Source organism: Bacillus rossius, chromosome 1, assembly GCF_032445375.1.
Source record: "Bacillus rossius redtenbacheri isolate Brsri chromosome 1, Brsri_v3, whole genome shotgun sequence".
In the NCBI taxonomy this organism is placed as follows: domain Eukaryota; kingdom Metazoa; phylum Arthropoda; class Insecta; order Phasmatodea; family Bacillidae; genus Bacillus; species Bacillus rossius.
This window is the reverse complement of record NC_086330.1, coordinates 174321667-174343744: the sequence shown is the minus strand read 5'-3', so window position 1 is coordinate 174343744 and position 22078 is coordinate 174321667. Positions and strand designations below refer to the sequence as shown.

Below are 22078 nucleotides of genomic sequence, written 5' to 3'. Positions count from 1 at the left end.
GAGAAATTCCAAATACATTAGGAGATATCGAATTTTTAAATTTTCATCACAATACCTATGCATGCATGCAGCCACCAATGTTTCTTGTTTACGAGTATGATTTTTTTTTTTCGCGACGTAGGTGAACGACTACATCATTCTTTACTAATGGCAAAGGAATTGTACCCGCCTCTTAGGTGAGTTTTTAACGTTTCAAATTTTAATGTTATATTTTTGTTATTTGGATATTGTTGCACAAGTAATAAGTAAAAAAAATTACGTGAGTTCCTACTGTTCATCCTTTGTCCCGGTTTGTTTGGTCAGGTCAGTTACATTATAAATACTTTAAAATAAACAACCATTTAAATTAATTCACATTATTTTTAATGTCCGCTTAGATTGAAAGTATTTATAATGTAACTGACCTGACCTAATCGACCATTTTAGTTCCTACTGTTCATCCTTTGTCCCGGTTTGTTTGGTCAGGTCAGTTACATTATAAATATTTTAAAACTAAACTGCCATTAAAATTAATTCACATTACTTTTAATGTCGGCTTATTTGGAAAGTATTAATAATGTAACTGACCTGACCTAATCGACCATTTTATTAATTACGCATTCACGAACACACAGCAAAATAACAAAAATTGCAACAGTCGAATGGTTGCACAGGTCTTGTATTGCAAAATTAAAAAATTTGATATCTCCTAAAGTATTTGGAATTTCTTATCTCCGCCGGTTGTTTTGAAAAGAGGAAGTGAAAGAGCATAGAAGAAAAGTATTTTCGGATTTTTAGCATTTTTTTTCCGCAAAATACCGCTACTCTACATATTTACCGATAATCTGAAGCTGTTATTAGAATTCCTTGATTTTTAAGCTACAAAATTGAAGCCTGTCATTTGAAGGGGCAGGGACTGGGGGACGGAAGGGAGGGCAAAATACCCAAAACCTGGTTACTAGGAGGCCCGGCAATTCTTTTTTTTAATGCGTGAGATTTTCTTAACACTAGTAGGAAAAATTAAAAATCAATTGCTTATAGAAATCATTGGAAACCTTATAAGTTATGCAATAAGTGCAGATAACTTTTATAGTTACAGTAATGTTCACAGTCTACCTTTGTCTTAAATTGTAAAGAGTTAGAAAAATTATGTCTCAAGTAATGAGGAGGGCGCTGAACAAAATTATCTGCTTCTGAGCCCTTAGCCTCTCTTGATGGACCTGACAATACATGTGGATCTGTTAATGAAATGCTGTATTTGAAGTGATTAAATGTCTAATTCACTTGCCTTTTTTTCAAATAGTAAACAAGAAAAGTTTTTATAATGGAAAAAACACAATAAAAATTTATCTGTAATTTTAAATGCACGTATCGCTATACATTTTCTTTGCTGTTCACATGCCACATTACAAAAGATGCTTTAACAGCTTTCAGTGGCATAGTTATGTTTTCAAATGTGTATTCCCCATTGCGAATGTCAATATGTTAAAAAGGAGTACAGAAGTTTCAATCCTGAAGAATATTTTAATACCAAATGTTAAAAATACCAAAATTAACAGGGATGCCACAATATTGCTAGGGGAATGACCACTTTGTGGGATATATCTTTTGTTTTAACAAATATGTACATGAAATTAAGCGAGATGTTTTTCCACACATACATAAACAGCAAATATGAGCGATCTATGAGTGATCAAGCTAGCTAGTTTCACAACTGTGGAGTGAGCTAGATAGATAAGTTAAAGTTTTCAGAAGCAATAAATACCATTCAGATTCACAGAAAAATTGCTCAGGAAACCACAAATTAACATGGCAACACATAAATTTTGAAGAGAATGATTTCTTTGAGTGCCACAATAACAAAACTGGTAGGCCACATGTTTCTGACAATAAAGTGAAAATTTTAGGAGTACATTTCTTCAATTCATACACATGCTGTGCATTTTAGGATACTGGAACCCACCGAAAACATTTAGTGCATTACAGTTCTGATAGAAATTATGTAAGGAATGAATTTGTTAAAATAATTCCCTAAAGATTTTTTTAGAATCTATAGGTAACTTGCCTTTACACACAATGTAGATGACTTAAGCCAACAAAAAGTATTTCTTCTCATATTATTACTAACACAATTTACAATTCTTAAAGATGGTTAATGCAAAGGCACTTTGATAATGATATTTTTAAGGCCATGACACTTCTTTCTTATTTTTAAATTTAGAAAACAAATTTAAAACCAAAAAACTGTGACTATCCTAATCCCAACTGGCATCTTGATTATTATATTTGTACAATTGTATTCATTTTAATTGTCTCATATTGAAAGGTTCATTAACAAAATACACTACCTAGTCCAGTTACATTTGGTAGAACATATTTTTCACAAATTTTGTATCTATTGTTACGACATGTGTGGGGAGAACTGGGTTCATAAGGGATAGCCCTATTAAGTTTTCCAAATAAGTTTTATTAAAGTTTTATTAATTACTAATAATTACATTACTAATAAATAATTCTACTTAAAATGTGCGATCACCAATCACTGGCAATTAAAAATGTTTATTCGCAAGTCACTCAATGTCTGTCAAGTTCCACAGTTTGCACTTCTCACTAGAGCTAGGCTCAACAGTGGTTCGCCCCTTACCATGCACCTGTTCACACACAGTCTCACACCACTTGATTACAATCTCTCGATTCCGTAGCTCTGCATTCCATCACTCTTTCAGGTTAGTGTAACTTATGTTGTATTTTTTATCTCAGAAGTATTTTTAGAGTATTTTATTACATTAATTTTTAACTAGGTATTTTACAGCTTAATATTTTAGTATGGCTACCTTATTAATAGGCAAGTAATTATATTTTATCTTAAAACTATTTTCTTTTGTGTGTGTCTTGACCAAAAGATTGTCAAGTGTGCTTCTGAGTGAAGGTGGTGGAGGTGGGGAGGCGTGTACAAGTGATAGTTAGCTATGGGCCGACGTGGGAGACGCGAGAGCTGCTGCCCGCGTTTCACGAGAATACCGTATTTAATCGCATAATGTCGGCCATCGCATAATGTCAGCTGCCTGCGACGTCACGTGAGTTGCAAGGGGATGGGCTATATATAGCACAAGCCAGTACACGTCCCATGCGCAGACGCGTGGACAAAGCAGCTGCAACTCACGCTATGTCACAAAGTAGGGGTGGTAGCGGAGAAGCGGTGGGGGTACATGCCCACGGTTTCACCTTCTCAATACTCCCACCACGGTTCGTTGGGAGAGGGAAAGGGAAAGGTCACTGGACTAGGTACTAGGTACTAAAAATAACTGTAAACGCAGCGGACCCGTAACGACGTTGTTACTTTAAGGACAAGAGTTATTTCAAGAGTATTTTTAGCGTAGGTATGTGATGGGGAAGTACAATTCTTTCACTGCACAGTTCAAGTTGCAAGTCGTTCGTTTTGCTGAAACAGGGCAGCTAAACGTGAATTTGACGTCCAAGAGAAAAGTGTGCGGCAGTGGCGAAAAATGAAAGAACAGTTACAATCAACAAATGCAATGAGACGTGCATTTCGGGGGCAAAAGACTGGAAAGTTTCCAGAGCTTGACGCTCAAGTTCTGAACTTCATCCGCGAGTTAAGAAATAATGTCTGCGCAGTCTCGCATGAAATGGTACAGGTGAAGGCCTGGGAAATTGCTCGTTCTTTGAACATACCACATACAGAACTCAAGGCCAGTCGTGGATGGGTCACACGGTTTATGAGAGGAAAAAACCTTTCTCTGTGACGCAGAACATCCTTGAGCCAAAGGTTGCCTAAGGAATACAATGAAAAGTTGCTGCAATTTTAGCGATTCGAGATTAGGCAAAGAAAAACTCACGATTACCTGCTTTCGCAAATAGGTAATGCGGACCAAACCCCAGTTTATTTTGATATGCCACAGTGTACGACAATAAGTCAGAAGGGAGTATCAAGTGTTACCGTTCGCACAACTGGCAATGAGAAATTGCGCTGTACTGTTATGCTAGCGGTGACAGCTGACGGGCGGAAACTGCCGCCGTACATAATTTTCAAAAGGAAGACGATACCAAAAGGTAGTTTCCCATCTGGTGTGCATGTACATGTCCAAGAGAAAGGCTGGATGGACACCCCACTCATGAAAGACTGGCTGAAAACAGTGTGGGATCGCCGACCTGGTGCGCTTATCAAGAAACGATCTCTACTCGTATGGGAACGTTTCCGAGCACATCTCGTTTAAGACGTCAAATGCGACCGTGATGGCAAGACTGACATAGCTGTCATTCCGGGAGGCCTGACATCTGTCCTGCAGCCCTTAGACGTTTCTATAAACAAGCCGTTTAAGGGACATTTACGTAGACTGTATTCTGAATGGATGGCAGACAACAGTCATGAACTCACTCCAGGGGGCAGACAGAAAAGACAGTCACTAACACAGATATGTGGGTGAAACAAAGTTAGGCACTGTGCCACTATTCAGCATTTGCTGGGCATATGCTCAATTTCATTTCATATTTTTTTTAAGGCAAACTGAAGCGCTGCTTAATTTTTTTTATCAGTTATATCTACTAATATATTTGTTACTGTAGACAAATTAATAATATAACAATATAATAAAATAATAACATAATATAATTATAGTGGATTGATTGTAATCTTTTACTTTATCAAATATGAAATTTGTGATGTATTTCTGAACTTACAATATTGTAATGAAAAATAAATAGCTAATTATTTAAGGTATTTCTTTGTAAGGCATTATGCCATAGGTATGTATATTGGAACACAACTTTTGTTTTACACTGTTCTATACAGTGGTGACTCTTTGGTCACGGCTAAATTCCTAGCAATTTGCTGTCTCTGCCTTCTTCATCTCGTGGCAGCCATCTAAACATGCTTTAGTTGTAGCTTCTGGTGTATCGTAGTATTATGGAGTAACTTAAAAGCATCTAACCGCCTGAAGGGGTGAGTTATTTCACGAATCCTTTGAGGATCGTGTTTAAAGTATTATTTTCATAATACATTTATTATTTATGGACTTGCCATCTGTTGTTTAGCGGTGAGCGTCCTGGTGTGACCAAGCCGTGTCTGAACTGAAATGAATACCTGATTTTCAACTAGGAGTGCATTTCCCTCCTCTCTCCTACGGCCTCAGGATGTGCTCCAGATAAGAGTTACTCTTGTGTTCTCCGCATGTAGCATGCATTAATCGGACAATTAAATTTCTCTTTTGGATACATTAACCTGCTAAAGTTAAAATCAAATTCGAATATAAAAAAAATGTTTAAATCTATTGTACTCTATAATTAATTATTTTCCTGTTATAAACTAGTTGGGGCCCCAGGGATAAATTTATTATCAATTGCGAGATTTAATAATACTCAAAAAGGTCACTTGTTTTTTAAAAAGTGTTTATATTTATTATTGTAATTTGTGTTTTGTAATTCATAATATTTATATATATATATATATATATATATATATATATATATATATATATATATATATAAAAAGAAAGTAAAGTGTGATATGGCTGCCCTCTGATATATGTCTTAATTTTTTTTTATTCATACCTTCTAACCCTCAAAATTTCTTTACAGCATAAAGTTTGTTTGATCTTTAATATATATACTTTAATAAGCACCTATTGTTCTTAGGCAGCATATTCAGTCGGCCCTTTTTGTGCTTAAACTTGCCATTACAGGATGACACATTGCTGAACCCATGTTCCTCGGGCTTCCTCTGCTCACTTTGAACCAAGGGTTAACCTAACCTAAAGCGAAAGGTAGAGCGGTAGAGCACTTATCACTGACACTGTGGTGGTGAAAAGCTTTAAAAAGACTGGCATCACCGTTGCTCTCAACGGGACTGAAGATGATGCTATTTGGGAAGATAGCGATAACGACGACGAGAGCAGCGATACAGAGGACGGTGACAGTGACAAATCTGAAGTCGAATAGAACAGCTTTGTTGAGCAAGACTGCTACATTCTTTAGTCACTGTCTTTTTTTTTTGTGGCGTAAAGTGTTGTTAAAATGCAGACTACCTAGTAGTAATTTTCTGAGTGCTACAACAGTGTCAATTTTTTTAGGTACCTAAGTTAGGTAGTAATTTTTAATGTATGTAAATTTTTCAACGTGTTTATCTAACATCGCGTTTGCTGAGGCTTTAATTTTGTTTTCATGTAAGATATGATACGCAACGTAAAGAAAACGTCAGCTGTAACAGAATGGACATACAGTATATAAATTCTTACATGTCTGGAAGACAAGGCTCTGCTTTGTTTTTATTAAATAAAAATTCCTGCTCAGCCTTTTCCATGCTCTGCACTCCTTCCCCCGCTTCAGGCAAGCAGGGCAGGAGGGGACTCGCATGCACAGACGTCTGCCGGTAACTTTTTATATAAACACAGTGGGCAAGGTACAGGGTGGGAGGCTCGCCAGCGCCGGCTAATGCAGACATTAGACATCTGCCCCGTGCCGTTAGTGGCCATCTCAATGAAAGATTAAAAAAATATCTTTTCACGCAAAGCGTTTATTTTGTGTAGGCTGGCTGCGGCTTCTGAGCATAAAAGCGCACACGCGAGTGAGAGAAGAAAAAAAAATGAGTGGCGTCTTCCACTAATCGCCGGCACCCAATTATCTCGACACCTGTCACATTTCTCACATCCGCTGCGGAGGGTCGCCAGTCACCAGCGCTCTGCGAAGTAGTATGCCGCCATTAATATTTTTCAACTGGGCCGAGGGAAGGGTGCCAATTTTACGAAGCAGCGATTTTACTAATGCAATCCGCGGAACCGTGAGCATACGTAAAATCAGGGTACAAATTAACTAATTATGAGAGAAAAATTTTTTTACTCTACACAAAACATGTAAAATCTCGAGGAAAAATTTTTTTTTCGGACTTCACCTCATAATGTCCGCACCCCATTTTTTTTGTCAAAAACGTAGCCAAATTACTGCGGACATTATGCAAGTAAATACAGTACTTTTAACCGGAGTTTAGCGAATATGATGTATTTTTTGATGACGTTGCACGTGTCGCGAAAGAACTGTGTAACTATGTTTGCGAACGACTACGTAATGCATAAAATGGTTGCTGGAGTTCAAGACCTATGATGCCTGAATTTGTGTCCTATAGTATCGGATGCTGTTGGTCGTCAGGCACACCCTGTGCTGCTGTAGTGTGCTATGATTTTAGCTAGGGGTGTGCAGGAAAGGAAATTGAGCTTCAGGAAAAATTCGGGAGGGAAATTCAGATTTCACTCGGGAAATCAGGAAAAATAAAGAAAATAAATTATAAGCTATAGAGTATGAGAGGAAACTTATAATTTTTGTAATATTTTTACAACAGTAAGTTACAAAAAAAAATACCACACTGGTGAGTCTCAAATTTCATGAGCTAAACCTAAAGAAACTAAACAATTAGGGATGGGTCGATTCGATTTTCCGATTCCTCGATACCACTGATTATTAAAAAATTTGGGTACTCAGTATCGGGTACTAAAAAAGGGAAAGGTAGGTTAGGTATCGGTTAAGTTAAGCAAATACAGTAGTAATATATTTTCGTTTGAGCTTTTCTTAAATTATTTTAATATATCTTACCTGCAGTATGCGCATAAAATTCCTAATAATGCTCATTGTTATTAAATATTAATTTTATACAAATAAAAATAAAAAATAAAAATAATGTTACCGGGCATGTTTAACCTCTAATTAAAACTCCACGATCAAAGAACATTATTCCTCATGTATTAGACGTAAATAAATTGTAAAAAGGCTAATTAATTTTATTTACAGTTAAGAAAAGTCCATTGTTTTTTTGTGAAGAAAGTGACGGTTATGAAACGAGATCACACCATGTGCCGTCACCATTTTAGTTGTGATCCATTCAAGGATGATGGCCTCCAGGCCTCCACAAAACCTCTGGTGGCCATAAAACATAAAGTCAAGTTGAAACGTATTGATTCGTTGCGTATGGGACAAATTGTATAATGAAAGCAACCATCGATTTTAAAGAATTCTCTGGCCATACCGCCAACAGAGGCTCGTATTCATTACTTGCAAAGGAAAACAGTAATTCACCGTCGTGCTATTGAGTTTACTGTGAATTGTTTCGCATATGCTATTTATTTGGCACAAATATTGTTTTGCTAAAACTATTTTCAAGTGTTTTGCTAGTTTGTTAGTAAAATGTTCGCCGACTGTCGTTTAAAATTACTTGGCGAATGGTCTGATATTCTATCAACATGTCTAAAGTTTGGGAACATTTTTGCATCAATAGTGAACATGACAAATATGCAATTTGTAATCATTGTAGTGCGCAAATTTCACGGGGCGGTACTTCCAAATTTACAACCAATTTAATGAAGCATTTGAAATCCCGGCACACATTACTACCAGAAAAAACAGATTATTTGAAGAAAAACAAACTTTTGTTTACAGCACCAACTAAGTCAAAAGGTACCACAGAATAAAGTAGTGCTACCTTTGAACCCATTTTGAACAAAGATGTTATGTTATCGGCGTTATCGCCTGTTAAAGAACGCTGTCTAAATGTTGAACTTTTTTGAGCACAGCCTAGAACTAGCAAACAAACTTTATGTGAAGATGCTTCTTCACTGGTAATTGAAAAAAAAAACCTGAACATGTAATACTAAGTTTATAATTATCCTTTATGCATGTTATTATCATTACATAATGCATTCAATTCGTAAGTAGTTTTAATAATGTGACAAGAATTACCAGGAATCTAAAACTGGAATAACTCGGAATCGAGAATCGAAATTTAGGAATCGGTACCGGTATCGGAATCGATAAAAGTGTGTACTCAACCCATCCCTATAAACCATATAGGTACATGACATTCTTTACACTTATGAGTTGCATCATCTTTCGAGGAATTGTTTGTGATCTATTTGGAAGAAAGGCTTTTAATATAATGTTCTGTTTTCAAGCAAGAAAACCAGTTCTATATGTTGGGTGGCTAAAGATTCTCACTTTGAAGACACTATATTTCCAGTGGATGAGAAAACTCTTTCACAGGCAATTTCAATTGCTAGTATTCCCAGTTATGCCACTGCTAACTTGTATAAATTGGGCAGTATCATCTCATTTTGTTCCCACGACTTCAGTGGGTGTCCAGTTCTCTCTAGTAGTGGCATATTTAAAAATGTCATCACCTCTGTGTTTGGATTAGCACCTAAGAGAGACATTGCAACTAAATTATCAAATTCATGCCACAAGGAGGAGTGGCTAGAGTCATTAGCTGATTCAGTTTTTTGAGTGCCTGCAAAATAAAGAGAAAAATATCTTAAACCATTAACAAACATCTAAGATGCTATCTAAAAGTAAGAAAACAGGCTGTTTATCTATACACTGCAGAAAATAATAAAAGCCATATTGTAGGCCTATTAACAGATATACTGCTATGGACTGTAGAATACCACCCAATAAATTTTACATCCAAAGAATATTAAATTTAATAAAAGCTGCCCACAGTAAGATTTTACCCTCTTTATGTTTCTGTGAGATGTACCAAGTTGTTTACAAGTTATGATTAGGTTGATGTGTTCATATTAAACAAGCACATTACCTGATTCAGTGTCTTATTTTAGAAAACTGTCAAGTTTTTGCTGTAAAGTGTTCATAGCAAGTTGTTTTTCATTGGCAGACACAACATCCTTGGAGCGTGGGTCTAACAACACTGCTGTAAAATATGGCTCTACGCTTTGATATTAAGGAAATTGTGCCTTAAGTCCAAAATGTAATGTCCTACAAAATGTGACACCAGACCTAACTTACTATAGCGAGTTTCAGTATAGTTATTCAAAAATGTCTCAATTGAAAACAAAACTGGAATAACCATTGAAGCTGTAGGTATCCTTTCTCCAGAAAGATCTTCTATGGCTTCATGCAGTGATTTAAGAATTTTTACGTAACCTTCAACAAGTCGCCACTCACTCACACTAAGATTGTCAACATTTATCTCTGCTAGATGTCTCGTGAGAACAAGTTTATTTTTAAGTAGCCAAACAACCATGAGGTACTCTGAATTCCATCTAGTCTGTCTAGTCCCATTTCTTTTTGAATTTTGTGAAATGCACAAGTTGCTGATATGCTGTGCTTGTAATGACCTACAATGAAACAAGCCTTTTTTTTATCATACCTGTCATTCCTTCGTGAGATTTTTTAGCATCACTAATAGCAAGCTGTAAGTTATGAGCAAAACACTGCATGTGTGTCAAGAGGTGCTTTGCAAAGACTAGACCCCAACTTGATGTTTCTCACATTGTCAATAATAATAAACGGTGGAATACATATACTGATGATATATGATGTTCCACTAATTAAAAATATCAGTAATTTTATTGCCTAATGCTAATGCTGTGTTGCTCTCTGAAAAACTAACATAGCTGGGACAATACTTTATAAGAGCAAAGTTGTTGATGAAATGATAAGTTAATGCCAAGAAAGCATCCTCACTAGGTGATGTCCATAAGTCACAAGAAAATGAGATCGACTGAACATTGGCAATGGCTTGAAAAAGTTCCTCAGAGATTCTCGTTTTCCCAGAGGCATATAAATTTGAAATTTTGTTCCTGGTGAATGTGGTTCTGGATGGTACTGTGTACAATGGTTGAGCTGACTGCATGAGTTTCTGGAAATGTTTCTTTTCTACTACACTGTATGGCAGGATAGAATCTAGGCTTCTGCGAGCAGAAGATTTTCACTTCGAGTCGAGCTCGAGCGAGTTTGCTAAAATACTCGCGAGTATCGAGTCGAGTTCGAGTTTTTTTTTTTTCAGTTTATTGCACATAAATTTACTGTGATGGAGTAATAAAATGTGAGAACTTTTGAGAAAAATATGGAAATAAAAAAAGAAACCATTATCATTGTTAGCCTACTAAATAGATAGACCTACATTAGAGGTCTGCGAGCCTAAGAATTTTACTTTGAGCCAAGCTCGAGCGAGCCTACTTGAAAGTTCTCGAAGCTTGAGCTTTTGTGATACAGTTACACTTTTGGGAAATTATTTTTACCTTAAACTTAGTAGGTATAATGTTTGAATAAAGTATTAAAATGAAGTGGGCTTATTAATTTTGGGTAACTATTTACAGAGTGCTTTTATAATTTGCACTGCTAGGAAAAAAAACATGTTTTCCATTGAATCTAACCTGTTTCCATTGGTTCATTAGTAACTGATATAATCCAACTAACATAACCACAGTTTACAAGTACGTATATGTTTGTGTAAATGTAACATAACTTTGGAATAATTTCATCCTTGTCAATTTTTCTGGAGTCCTTACTGAGCTTCAACTAACTGAGCACCAAAAATCATGTTGTTTGAAAAGTACATTCACATTGTTTCAACATTTCCACTTTTCGGCACAAAAATTCTGAGAGAGATTGTCATAGAGTATTAAATTCTGTTCTTCAATCTATCATGCAGAAAAATAATTTGTTCTGCACGTTCAGGAGTTAAATTAGCTCTACGATTGGAGATGGTGTTTACAGCAGATGAGAAGCATCTCTCGCTGGCAACCTGTGTGGCTGGAATGCTTTAGTAAAATTGTTGGTAAATATGTAGAGTCGCTGTATATGCGGAAAAAAAATGCTAAAATTCCGAAAATACTTTTATTCTATGCTCTTTCACTTCCTCTTTTCAAATCAACCGGCGGAGATAAGAAATTCCAAATACTTTAGGAATATCGAATTTTTTAATTTTCATCAAAATACCTGGGTATTCATGCGGCGATCACCATTGTTTCTGGTTTACGAGTATCTATTATGTTTCTTATTGGACAATTTTGTCACGTGACAGTTCCGTGATTGGCCAGTATTCAAATGAACCAATACGTGATTATTTATTTATTTATTAATCCGTCGGAGGTATCGCGACGTAGGTGAACGACTACATCATTTCCTTCTAATGGCAAAGGAAATGTACCCGCCTCCAACTTAGGTGGGTTTTTAACGTTTCTAATTTTAAAGTCTTATTTTTTATTTTGATATTGTCCGGGTTTGTTAGGTCAGGTCAGTTACATTATAAATACTTTAAAACTAAAGAACCATTGAAATTAATTCACATTATTTTTTATGTCCGCTTAGTTTGAAAGTATTAATAATGTAACTGACCTGACCTAATCGACCATTTTATTTATTACGCATTCACGAACACACGGCAAAATAACAAAAATGGCGTCGGTCTAATGGTTGTACAGGTGTTGTATTGCAAAATTAAAAAATTCTATATCTCCTAAAGTATTTGGAATTTCTTATCTCCGCCGGTTGATTTGAAAAGAGGAAGTGAAAGAGCATAGAATAAAAGTATTTTCGGATTTTTAGCATTTTTTTTCGCATATACCGTTACTCTACATATTTACCAAATTGTTTAACCTCGAAATTAGTGTCAAATATCTGTAACTTGTCATTAAGTTTAATCAATTTAAAGTAATAAAAATAGAAGCATTTTACTTAATTCAATTTACACTTGCAAAAAAAACTTACGCACAATAAACCTACATGGAAATTAAAGTCTTTTTCAATGTCCTGTAGTCTGAAATATGTTTACTCATGTCATCAAATGTAGAGCTGTACTGAAGAAGCCGATTTTGACATTATTTAGTTGAATCGGCATTTCTGCCAACTTCCAATACTCTTGTTAATTTTCGGCCGATATTACTGAAAAACGAAAGAGACTGCCATAACCTAAAAATCCACTAGTACCCTTTTCACTTTTCGTAGTAGTACTGCATTCTTTCAGATCGCATTATTTCTTAGCAACATGTGCCAACCGTACATATCAAGATTTAACATCCTTTTTTTTTAATATGTCCTAAATAAATACATTACCATCACGGTAAATACACATCTCGGTTATTACGGCAACTATAGTGCAAATGTGGTAACTATCATGCTTCTGCAGTAGTTATGGTATCCACAAAGAATCGTTAGTTCTTTTTATGGTAATTATCTTAAGATAACTATTGGAATTGTACTGTAGTTATGGTACATCATCCATATTTCTTCGTAAGTTGTTGTTCATTTGTCTTTTCTTCATATTTATATTTACGTGCGCCATTACTGGCAGGAACTTTCATAAAAATTTTAAACGGGACTTTATATCACACATTTTATGGCGTAAATGATGAGACCCCGGACAATTTAAACGCTTTTTACAGTAAAATGCGGGAAATGTTTCCGCATAAAGCGGGAAATACTTCCGCATAAAGCAGGAAAGTGATACATTAAAACTATGCGGAAAATTATAGAAGTAAAAAAAATTCATCACGGAAATTCGTAAATCCCGGGTACGTAAAAATGATGTGTTCATGTATACGGTCGATCATGTTACATTATAAAGTAAAGGATAATAGTGTTGTAAGACTTTTATTCCCTTATAATGAGAGTCTTTTTTTTCTATAGGTAGAGTGCAAGAAAAGCTCGCTCGAATTTCGAGTTGTTGAAAAGCCACGAGCTCGAGTTCGAGTATTACTATAAAACTCGACTCGAAACTCGAATTTCGAGTACTCGCAGGTGTCTAATAGAATCAGCCAACCATTCAGCAATGTTTCTTGTCATGAGTTTTGCCTTTGGATGATGAGGAGACCAGTGGTAGGTATCTTCAATACGTGTTTGTTTTGGTGGACCTGGTGGTGAAGCATCAGTATTTACAGGCAGTGGCCGTAACAGTTCTTTCTGCGTCTCATATTCTTTCTTCAAATGTCTTATGAGACCTGATGTGATGCCATAGCTTGTTTTTAGACTTTTACTGCATGTCTTGCATTTGGCACTTAGTTTATCGTTGCTTCTTGAAAAGTATTTCCAGATACGTGTCTTTTAATCAGTCATGTTAAACATTAACTAAACAAATAAAACCATAAAATGGAACGTGACCTAAAGCCACACGTAAAATTTTACACCATTATTGTGAGTAATAATATATACTCATGTAAAACTCCCCCCAATTTTGTAGACAAAAAAAAACAAATCCTAATTCTGTAGACCTCAAACTACCCTCAGAAACAGTTACAATAAAATTTAACTGTATTTTCATTACATGTATGGAAAAAACTATATTGCTGCCATCACTTGTCAGCCGTAGCGTAACCCGCCCCTTAGTGACGCACACGCCAATCACGCGCCAAACATAGATGATTTTCGTTAATTTGTGGAAAAAAATATAAGCTCCACCTCCCGTGTACCAGTTTTGTCCAGTTCTAATACCAGTTTATTGGTATACGCACCAGTTTTCTCGCTGCCGTTACGTGTTCAAGTTTACGTCCATCTTGATGTCTTGATACCAATAATTAATTAATTACGATCCCCAGAAATAAATTGTTAGTTTAAGAAATATGCGTCAACTGTACAATACTTCCGAAATTATAAAATACGTATAAAACAGTTACCAAGACTCCGCTCATTTTATCTTGTGAAGTTTGTCTCGTACCAGTATTTCGGCTAAGTTGTGACATAAATACAGTATCAGAAATTAACAATCAGCCACGTTCATACATTCAAGAGTTTACGTTTTCCCTCGTGCATTTTAGATATTCTCCTAAGACTCCGCTCATTTTATCTTGTGAAGTTTGTCTCGTACCAGTATTTCGGCTAAGTTGTGACATAAATACAGTATCAGAAATTAACAATCAGCCACGTTCATACATTCAAGAGTTTACGTTTTCCCTCGTGCATTTTAGATTGTCTCCTGTTATAATTACTCGGACTTTTACACGCCTAGGCTTAAATTATTACATGTTTAGAAATAAAAGCAACTTTTCATGTTATAAAATATGTATATTTTGCAATTTAAAATGTTCATTGCCGACTATAAACGTAACGTTTTTCACTACGTTTTTAGGCCTACTAGCTAATCTTATCTACTCTTAAAGTACCCACGGTATTTTCTGGTTGTTTATGGTTGTTACGTGACGTAAATAGCGGGATGGATTTGATTTTTGAGTCGTAATTTGCGTTATAAAGTATTGTATTGGATTAAATGGGAACTAAACGGGACCTGAAGAATATAGTGCAAATAACGAGAAAACGTAAATAACGGTAACGTAAATAAGGGGTTTCGCTGTATGTGTACGTTGTAAATAAATTTGCCTATACCTATATAAACTTCTTTTTCGCATTTTAAAGCAAAATATTGCAAAAAAGATTTCTTAAAAATTTAAAAAAAAATTTTTCTTCGCATATAGGTCGCACTTCATTTTTTTCCCATCAAATCTGGTAAAATTGCAGCGACCTATATGCGAGTAAATACGGTACTATTAAAATAATGTCTCGTTCAGCACTGCGTTTCAGGCCATTCATTGCCTGTTTATTTTTAGTTTTGACAATTATCAAATATACATCACTTTCTGGGAATCATTTTTATCAGAAGAAGTGGAATTTTTAAATAGTTTTGGTATTGAACATGCCATTTTTCATAAACATTTGTTGTCTGTTTTTTTGAACAGAAATTTTTAATTTTTCCCGAAAATATCGGGAAAAATAGTAGTGGTGCACCGATATGACTTTACCGATTACCGATTCGATTACCGATTATGAGAGCAATAATCGGCAGGTACCGATTCAGTTACCGATTAGGTAAATATGTATTGTACGGATTAGCGCCAAAAAAAATCGTACAAATATGAAATAACTTTCATTATATGCTATCTTACGTCCTCTTTTTAGAACCGCCTGCGGAGATAAAAAAATTCCAAATACTTTTGGAGATATGGCCGTTCTTATTTTGCTATACCAGACGTGTGTAATAATTTGACCGTCGCCATTTTATATTTTGCCGTGTGCGCGTGAATGTCTAAATAACAGAAATTTTCCATTAGGTAAGGTTAGTTACATTATAAATACTTCAAAATAAACGGAAATTAAAAATAATATCAATTTATTTTACATGTTGTATAGTTTTAAGTATTTATAATGTAACTGACCTGACCTAACAAAATGGGACAAAGGTAGATTAGGTCAGGTCAGCTACATTATAAATACTTTGAAACTGAACGGACATCAAAAATAATAAAATTAATTTTATTGGTTGTTTAGTTTTAAAGTATTTATAATGTAACTGACCTGACCTAACAAACCGGGACAAAGGATGAACAGAATAAACTCACGTAAGTTTCTTTTTACATGATGTATTCGTTCACGTGAGAGTCCTAAGATCCACATAAAGTTCTGCCATTCCCGATTACACCCGAATATTCACCTTCGGCCAACCTCGGGATTTATTTATTTTTGCGCAGGAAAAATGAATTGAAATATTAAAAGTGGTCTGATAGGTTAGCTACATTAAAACACTTTAAAACCCTTTGGATGGTTAGTTAGGTTAGTATAGCTACATTAAAATAAACAGAGAAATATAAATATTAATAAATAAACCCGAGGTTGGCCGAAGGAGAATTGTTCGGGTGTAATCGGGAATGGCAGAACTTTATGTGCATCTTCGGTTTCTCCGTTTGGGAACATCGCAAAAAAAAAAAATCATACTTGTAAACAAGCAACCGTTATCACCGCATGAGTGCACAGGATGAAAATTAAAAAATTCGATATCTCCAAAAGTATTTGGAATTTCTTATCTCAGCCGGATTTAATGAAAAGAGGAAGTTTAAGAGCACAGAATAAAGGTATTTTCGGATTTTTAAAATTTTTTTTTAAAAAAATCGCCAAAAAATGAAGATTAAAAAATTCGATATCTCCTAAAGTAATTGGAATTTTTTATCTCCGCAGGCGGTTCTGAAAAGAGGACGTAAGATAGCATATAATGTAAGTTATTTCATATTTGTACGATTTTTTTTGGCGCTAATCCGTACAATACATATTTACCACCGATTATAATGAAGAAATTTTTTTTAAGTGTAATAATGCACACAAAAATTTTTATTCCCATGTGAATTTAATAACAAGATTAGGTAAAATTGAGAATACAGTTATAATAACAGTATAGAAATATATAAAATACACTATTAAGTCATTGCAAAGTGTAAATTAAATTAACTTCTATTTAAATATTTGTTATTGTAAACAACTTGAACTACAGTCTAATAATTGTAATTTACAATGGGTAAGTATTTGTTGCGGAAAACTAGCATTATTATCGACTATCACATAAGGTTGCATCAAGAAATTACCGTTTAACAATGTAAACATGCTGCTTTATTTTGTTCACTTGAGTTTATAGGAAAATGTTTCCACACTTCATTTTTTTTCCTCCCTACTCGCCATCTCACTATATTTATATAAAAATGACTAAAAATCAATTCTAGCACATGTTATTTTATTTATGTTGACTGAATATATAAAATTATAAATACTTTTTCACTTTTCACGTCACATACAAATAACACAACAACGGATAATGTTACCAAAGACGCCCATAACGAGTTGGTAAAATGCAGTGATAAACTCTAGAAGGTATCGGGTCCACGATTTTGAACCGCTACTACGACTCGAAAAGATCGATTGTCATAGAATCCACTGCAACTGTTTGTGGTATTTTGATTGCGTGACATCTATTTTAAGTGTCTGGCTATAGGTAATGAACAAGATCACTAAACAAACAAAAGACGAAACGTAAATAAACGTGTAGGAAAAATGTATTATTTATTGTTCGAGGCAATGAGATTTATTAAACTTAACGAAATATCTGTAATTATGATATGACGGAGTTAGATGAATTTTGTAATATATACAAATATTACGGTATTTCGTCCTAAAATCTGTAACAAAATATTACACGGTAAAAACCTACTTAATTACGCCGGGACGTAAATAATCGGCAAAGTAATCGTTAAGATAATCGCCGATTACGATTAATTGGTAAGTACCCATAATCGCCGATTACGATTCATCGGTATCCGCATCGGTGCACCACTAAAAAATAGTATTCACTCCCGACTGGAAAAGAAGTAATGCCCTCCCAAAGTTTTTCCCGAAAGTCGGGACCCCGCACACCACTAGGTTTAGCAAAGAAACCCACTACAAGCTACGGATTTACAAGTAAGTGTTTGCCCACCCTATTTACGTACACCCCCGGGAAAACAGTACCTTTTCAAGGAAAAAATATTACCGCAACAGCGCAGGGCCACTTGGTGTGTTCAATCATACAACTGAGAACAGAACAATGTGTTGGTCTTGGATTTGCGAAACTGTTAATAAGAATGTTTAAACTCCCCTGGAACTAACTATTAAGTGGATTTATCAAGAAATCGCTGTCGTTACTTACAAGACTATTTAACGTATTTTTTTGTTGGTTTAAAAATATTCATAAGCACATGCAAAGAGTTGTACTGAATTTGAGGAATAAGGTTGAGCGTGGACTTTAATGTTTACAAAAAAGTTGTAAAAGTTAGCTGTAATTTTCTTTTTTACGTAAATTTAGGGTGAAGCCCTGTTATAGTGTGTGTTTTGCAAGACCACTCAATGCCATACAAAGTTTGCTCTGTAAGAGATGTTTAATTCTCTTTATGATTTTTATAGTAAATTATCAAATGATAATTTGGTATAATTTTTTTAAAATACCTCCTATTCGTACTCCTCTAATTAGCTGCTTAAATGTTTTAAGATTTCATTACTGTTTGGTATAATTTTACTGGCACCCTTTTAAATGCGAGAGCTAGTTCTTTGATTACTGTGACATTTATATTTTTGTTTATGTGTGTGCCACTTCTTTTTAACATGGCTCCCGCAGGGTGCTGGGTTTGTAATCACACCCAGAGCAAGGGTAGTGGTAACATTGATATACAAATAACACGTATGTATTTTGCTTAGCATTTCAGTGTTATGCACTTTATTGACTTCTATTTCCGTGTTATTTCAGTTTTATTGATATTCACCACATATTCTTGCCTCTAGACGTTAAAGGATTATTTTGTGACGCCCCTTACTGGCAGTGGTACCAACCTTGAACTGGTCCCGCTCCGGCTCGCCAGAGACGTGCAGGTAGCGCACCTGGTCGCGCGCCAGGTTGCGGCCAGTGAAGTGGTCCGCGCCCTGCCACTGAGCGTCGCCGCGCAGCCGTTGCACAGCCCCAAACTGCGGGGCATCCACCACGTCGTAGCGCACGTCTAGGTCCGGGTCATCTGCGTTCGACTCGAAACCCAGGTGGGTTGGGGTGATGCGCGCGCCCGCGCCCCACGTCATCACCAGCCCCGTATTGTTCACCAGCCGCAACTGCAATGGGAACGCCACTATCCGCAGGAAGGCGGGTGCGCTGGTCTCAATCCCGTCCGACACCTGCAATAGGTCCAACAATTGCAACCCTGTAAGCATGCAATAAGCAGTAGGTATTTTATCACTTAACATGACCCATGTGAAAAGGACATACCTTACCTACAAAGTCACATCTCCTCTACTTTTACACAAAATCTCTTCTGTCCTTTCCTTACAGTGATAATGAGGAAATAGCTCTCATCTGAGGGAGGTAAGTATTGATGTTACCACTAGGCATGTGCGAAGGTCTCTTTTAAAATGTGAAGCGAAGTCGAAGCAAAGCTTATATTGTGCGAAGGAATGTCGAAGGAAAATCGAAGTCGAAGGATTTGAAATAACATAATTTTTAATATATAAAAAAATTGTTACATATGTTTCATCATGATTATATAGACTAAAGAAAATTCCATTGTACCAAACATCTTCAAAAAAAGTATGTATACTACATAAGTACTGTTAAAAGTTTAATACACAGGAAAAATAAGTGCTTTTCATTTATTTAAAAAATTGTAAAATTCATTCATCTGGTTTTCATTAGTAAAGTTAAAATTCCACCTGGCTTTGAAGCGTGTAAGCCAGCCATTGTCAATTCCAAAACTTAGTGCCTCCATTCGTGCTTTTTCTAGCAGTGCTGTGCCTGAGATGGGTATGTTATTAGAACGTGCTTGCACAATCCAATCAAAAACACTTTTGTCAAGGTCACTATCTATACATTTGCTATATCTTTTCCTATTCTGGTGCAGTTTTGCAGCATTTTCTTCAATTTTTGCTCTGTCTTTGATTATTGTGGACAGAGTTGTAGGTGCAATATTAAAGCGTTTTGCAACATCACACTTTTTCTTGCAGTTGTCAACAGCTGCAAGAATCTCTAGTTTTTTGCAATGCTGATACCCACACGCTTTTGGGTACTCATAAGTTCTACGGGTAAGCCTACCTACATTTATGCTGCCGTAATACACTAAATATAAAAATATAAACAGGTTATCCACGTCGTCACATCGCCATTAAACAAGCTTCACGAAACGTCACAAAATGTTCACTAGCGTCGGAAACTGTGTGCCACTAGATCTGTTAAATAAATGTGGTATACGTATTACATTTGTGTACGATTGCGAAAGATGTCAATCTGAAATGATGTTTACAAACAAATTTTAGCATAGGTTAAGTCATCGTAACAGAAAACAAACGGTAACAAAAAACACATTAGTAGTCATTGGCCATCGTATAATCCACGTTTTATGTATCTAGCCAGATATGGCCGCCATCGGCCAATATCCATTGCTACAAATTCAAACGCGAAAATACGCATTTTGTAGGATAAATATTATAATCAAATCTTTTTTTCTTAATTAAAAAAGTTAAGCGTTTTTTATTTATAACTCTTTATTATTACGCATAAATGTTATGTTGCTACACCAATCACACAAAAAACCGACATTTTTTTTATACGAATGAAATTTCTATCCGCACGGTTACCAGCACTGCAACTGCCATTTTACTCAACAAAATAAAGAAAATGTCTGTAAACAATTTCCACAAGACCTGTCATTAAACAAATCTATAGAATTGTGAATGAAATGAGAAAATGTATAATATTTAGTGTATTAATATCGGAAAAACAATACGTATTAACGAGAAATTACCGTCCAGGGCTTTGAAAAACGTACGTTATATATTTATTATGCCTATTAATTTGCATGGCGTTTCAAGGGACCGGCGGCTTTGTACGTTATACTGGATTGTACGTTAACAAGAGGGACGTACTAGAGAGAATTTGCTGTATACATAAACGGGAAAATACCCGCCGAAAATCTTCGAATTTTCCACTCAAAGTTTATTTTTATCGAAGCCAAAGTCGAAGGAAAAAATATCTTCGATTTGACTTCGAATACTTGAAGCTTCGCACACCCCTAGTTACCACAACCTATTGCAAAGTTTTTCTCTTTCTCCTATGTTCAAAAGTTTAGAAAATGTATGGTTGCTTCAATTCATGCACAGTTATGTTAATTGTTCATGTTACCCTATTTGACGGTTGATAGTCATTTACGTATTTCCATTCACTCATACCAAGATATTTAATTCGGTGACCACACTATCATTATTTTTTTCCTCTACAGATGCACAAAGGTAGTGGTCATGTAATAGCAACATAGTAAACAATGCTACCTGAGGTGCTGTCAAACTATACTACAAGCCCTGTGACACGGTGGTAGAATGTTCAGTTTACTCGCCAACCATCACGACAGTCTGGGTTATGATCCTGACTTTTCACAAGTAGTAACTGTAGTAGGGATATAAATGTGACATGGAAATAAATGTGTTTTTAGAATGTTGGCGACTGTCATGTAAACTAAGTGGTTATGTGTAAGCAACGTGATGTACGAGACATCTGATTAAAAAAGTATGCAATGGCTAGAGTCAAGATTTTGTGGTGTTATTTTAAGACAAATTTCGGTGTAAAGAAATAAAGATTTCGGTGTTATATGGTTTTATTTTTTTGCTCAAAATACCCACGGCAAAATTTTCTTGCTTTTCTGTACGACATGCAAATTTATTAAAACAAATATTAATAAACACTAAAACCTCATGATCTAATTACAATTAAGTTCATTTGCAAATTCATAGATAATTAAGTTCATTTGCAAATTCATAAATTCAAACTTTTAAATAACTACTAAAAATTTCACGACTTAATTACAATCACATACACTACAAAATTACACAATTAAGCACTTCCAAAGTTACTATTAAGACGGTTTTATTGAAATGCTATCATAGTTAAAATTTTCTGCATTTTCTGGAGTGAGACGTTGTCTTCTGTCACTAACTACCAGTGAGTACCTGGAAAATGAACGTTTTACATCAACATTTGATGTTGGGA

General features: G+C 35.4%; 1 protein-coding gene across 3 annotated transcripts in view; it reads right to left on the bottom strand.

The window, feature by feature from the left end:
* The window catches only part of LOC134527109 (chondroitin sulfate proteoglycan 4), a 530625-nt gene that overhangs the window by 31266 nt on the left and 477281 nt on the right, over window positions 1–22078 (bottom strand). For all 3 annotated transcript variants that reach the window (XM_063359458.1, XM_063359459.1, XM_063359460.1), the window contains one exon: window positions 18889–19221. In XM_063359458.1, coding sequence (XP_063215528.1) covers window positions 18889–19221 — 333 coding nt within the window. The remainder of the gene's footprint in view (window positions 1–18888; window positions 19222–22078) is intronic.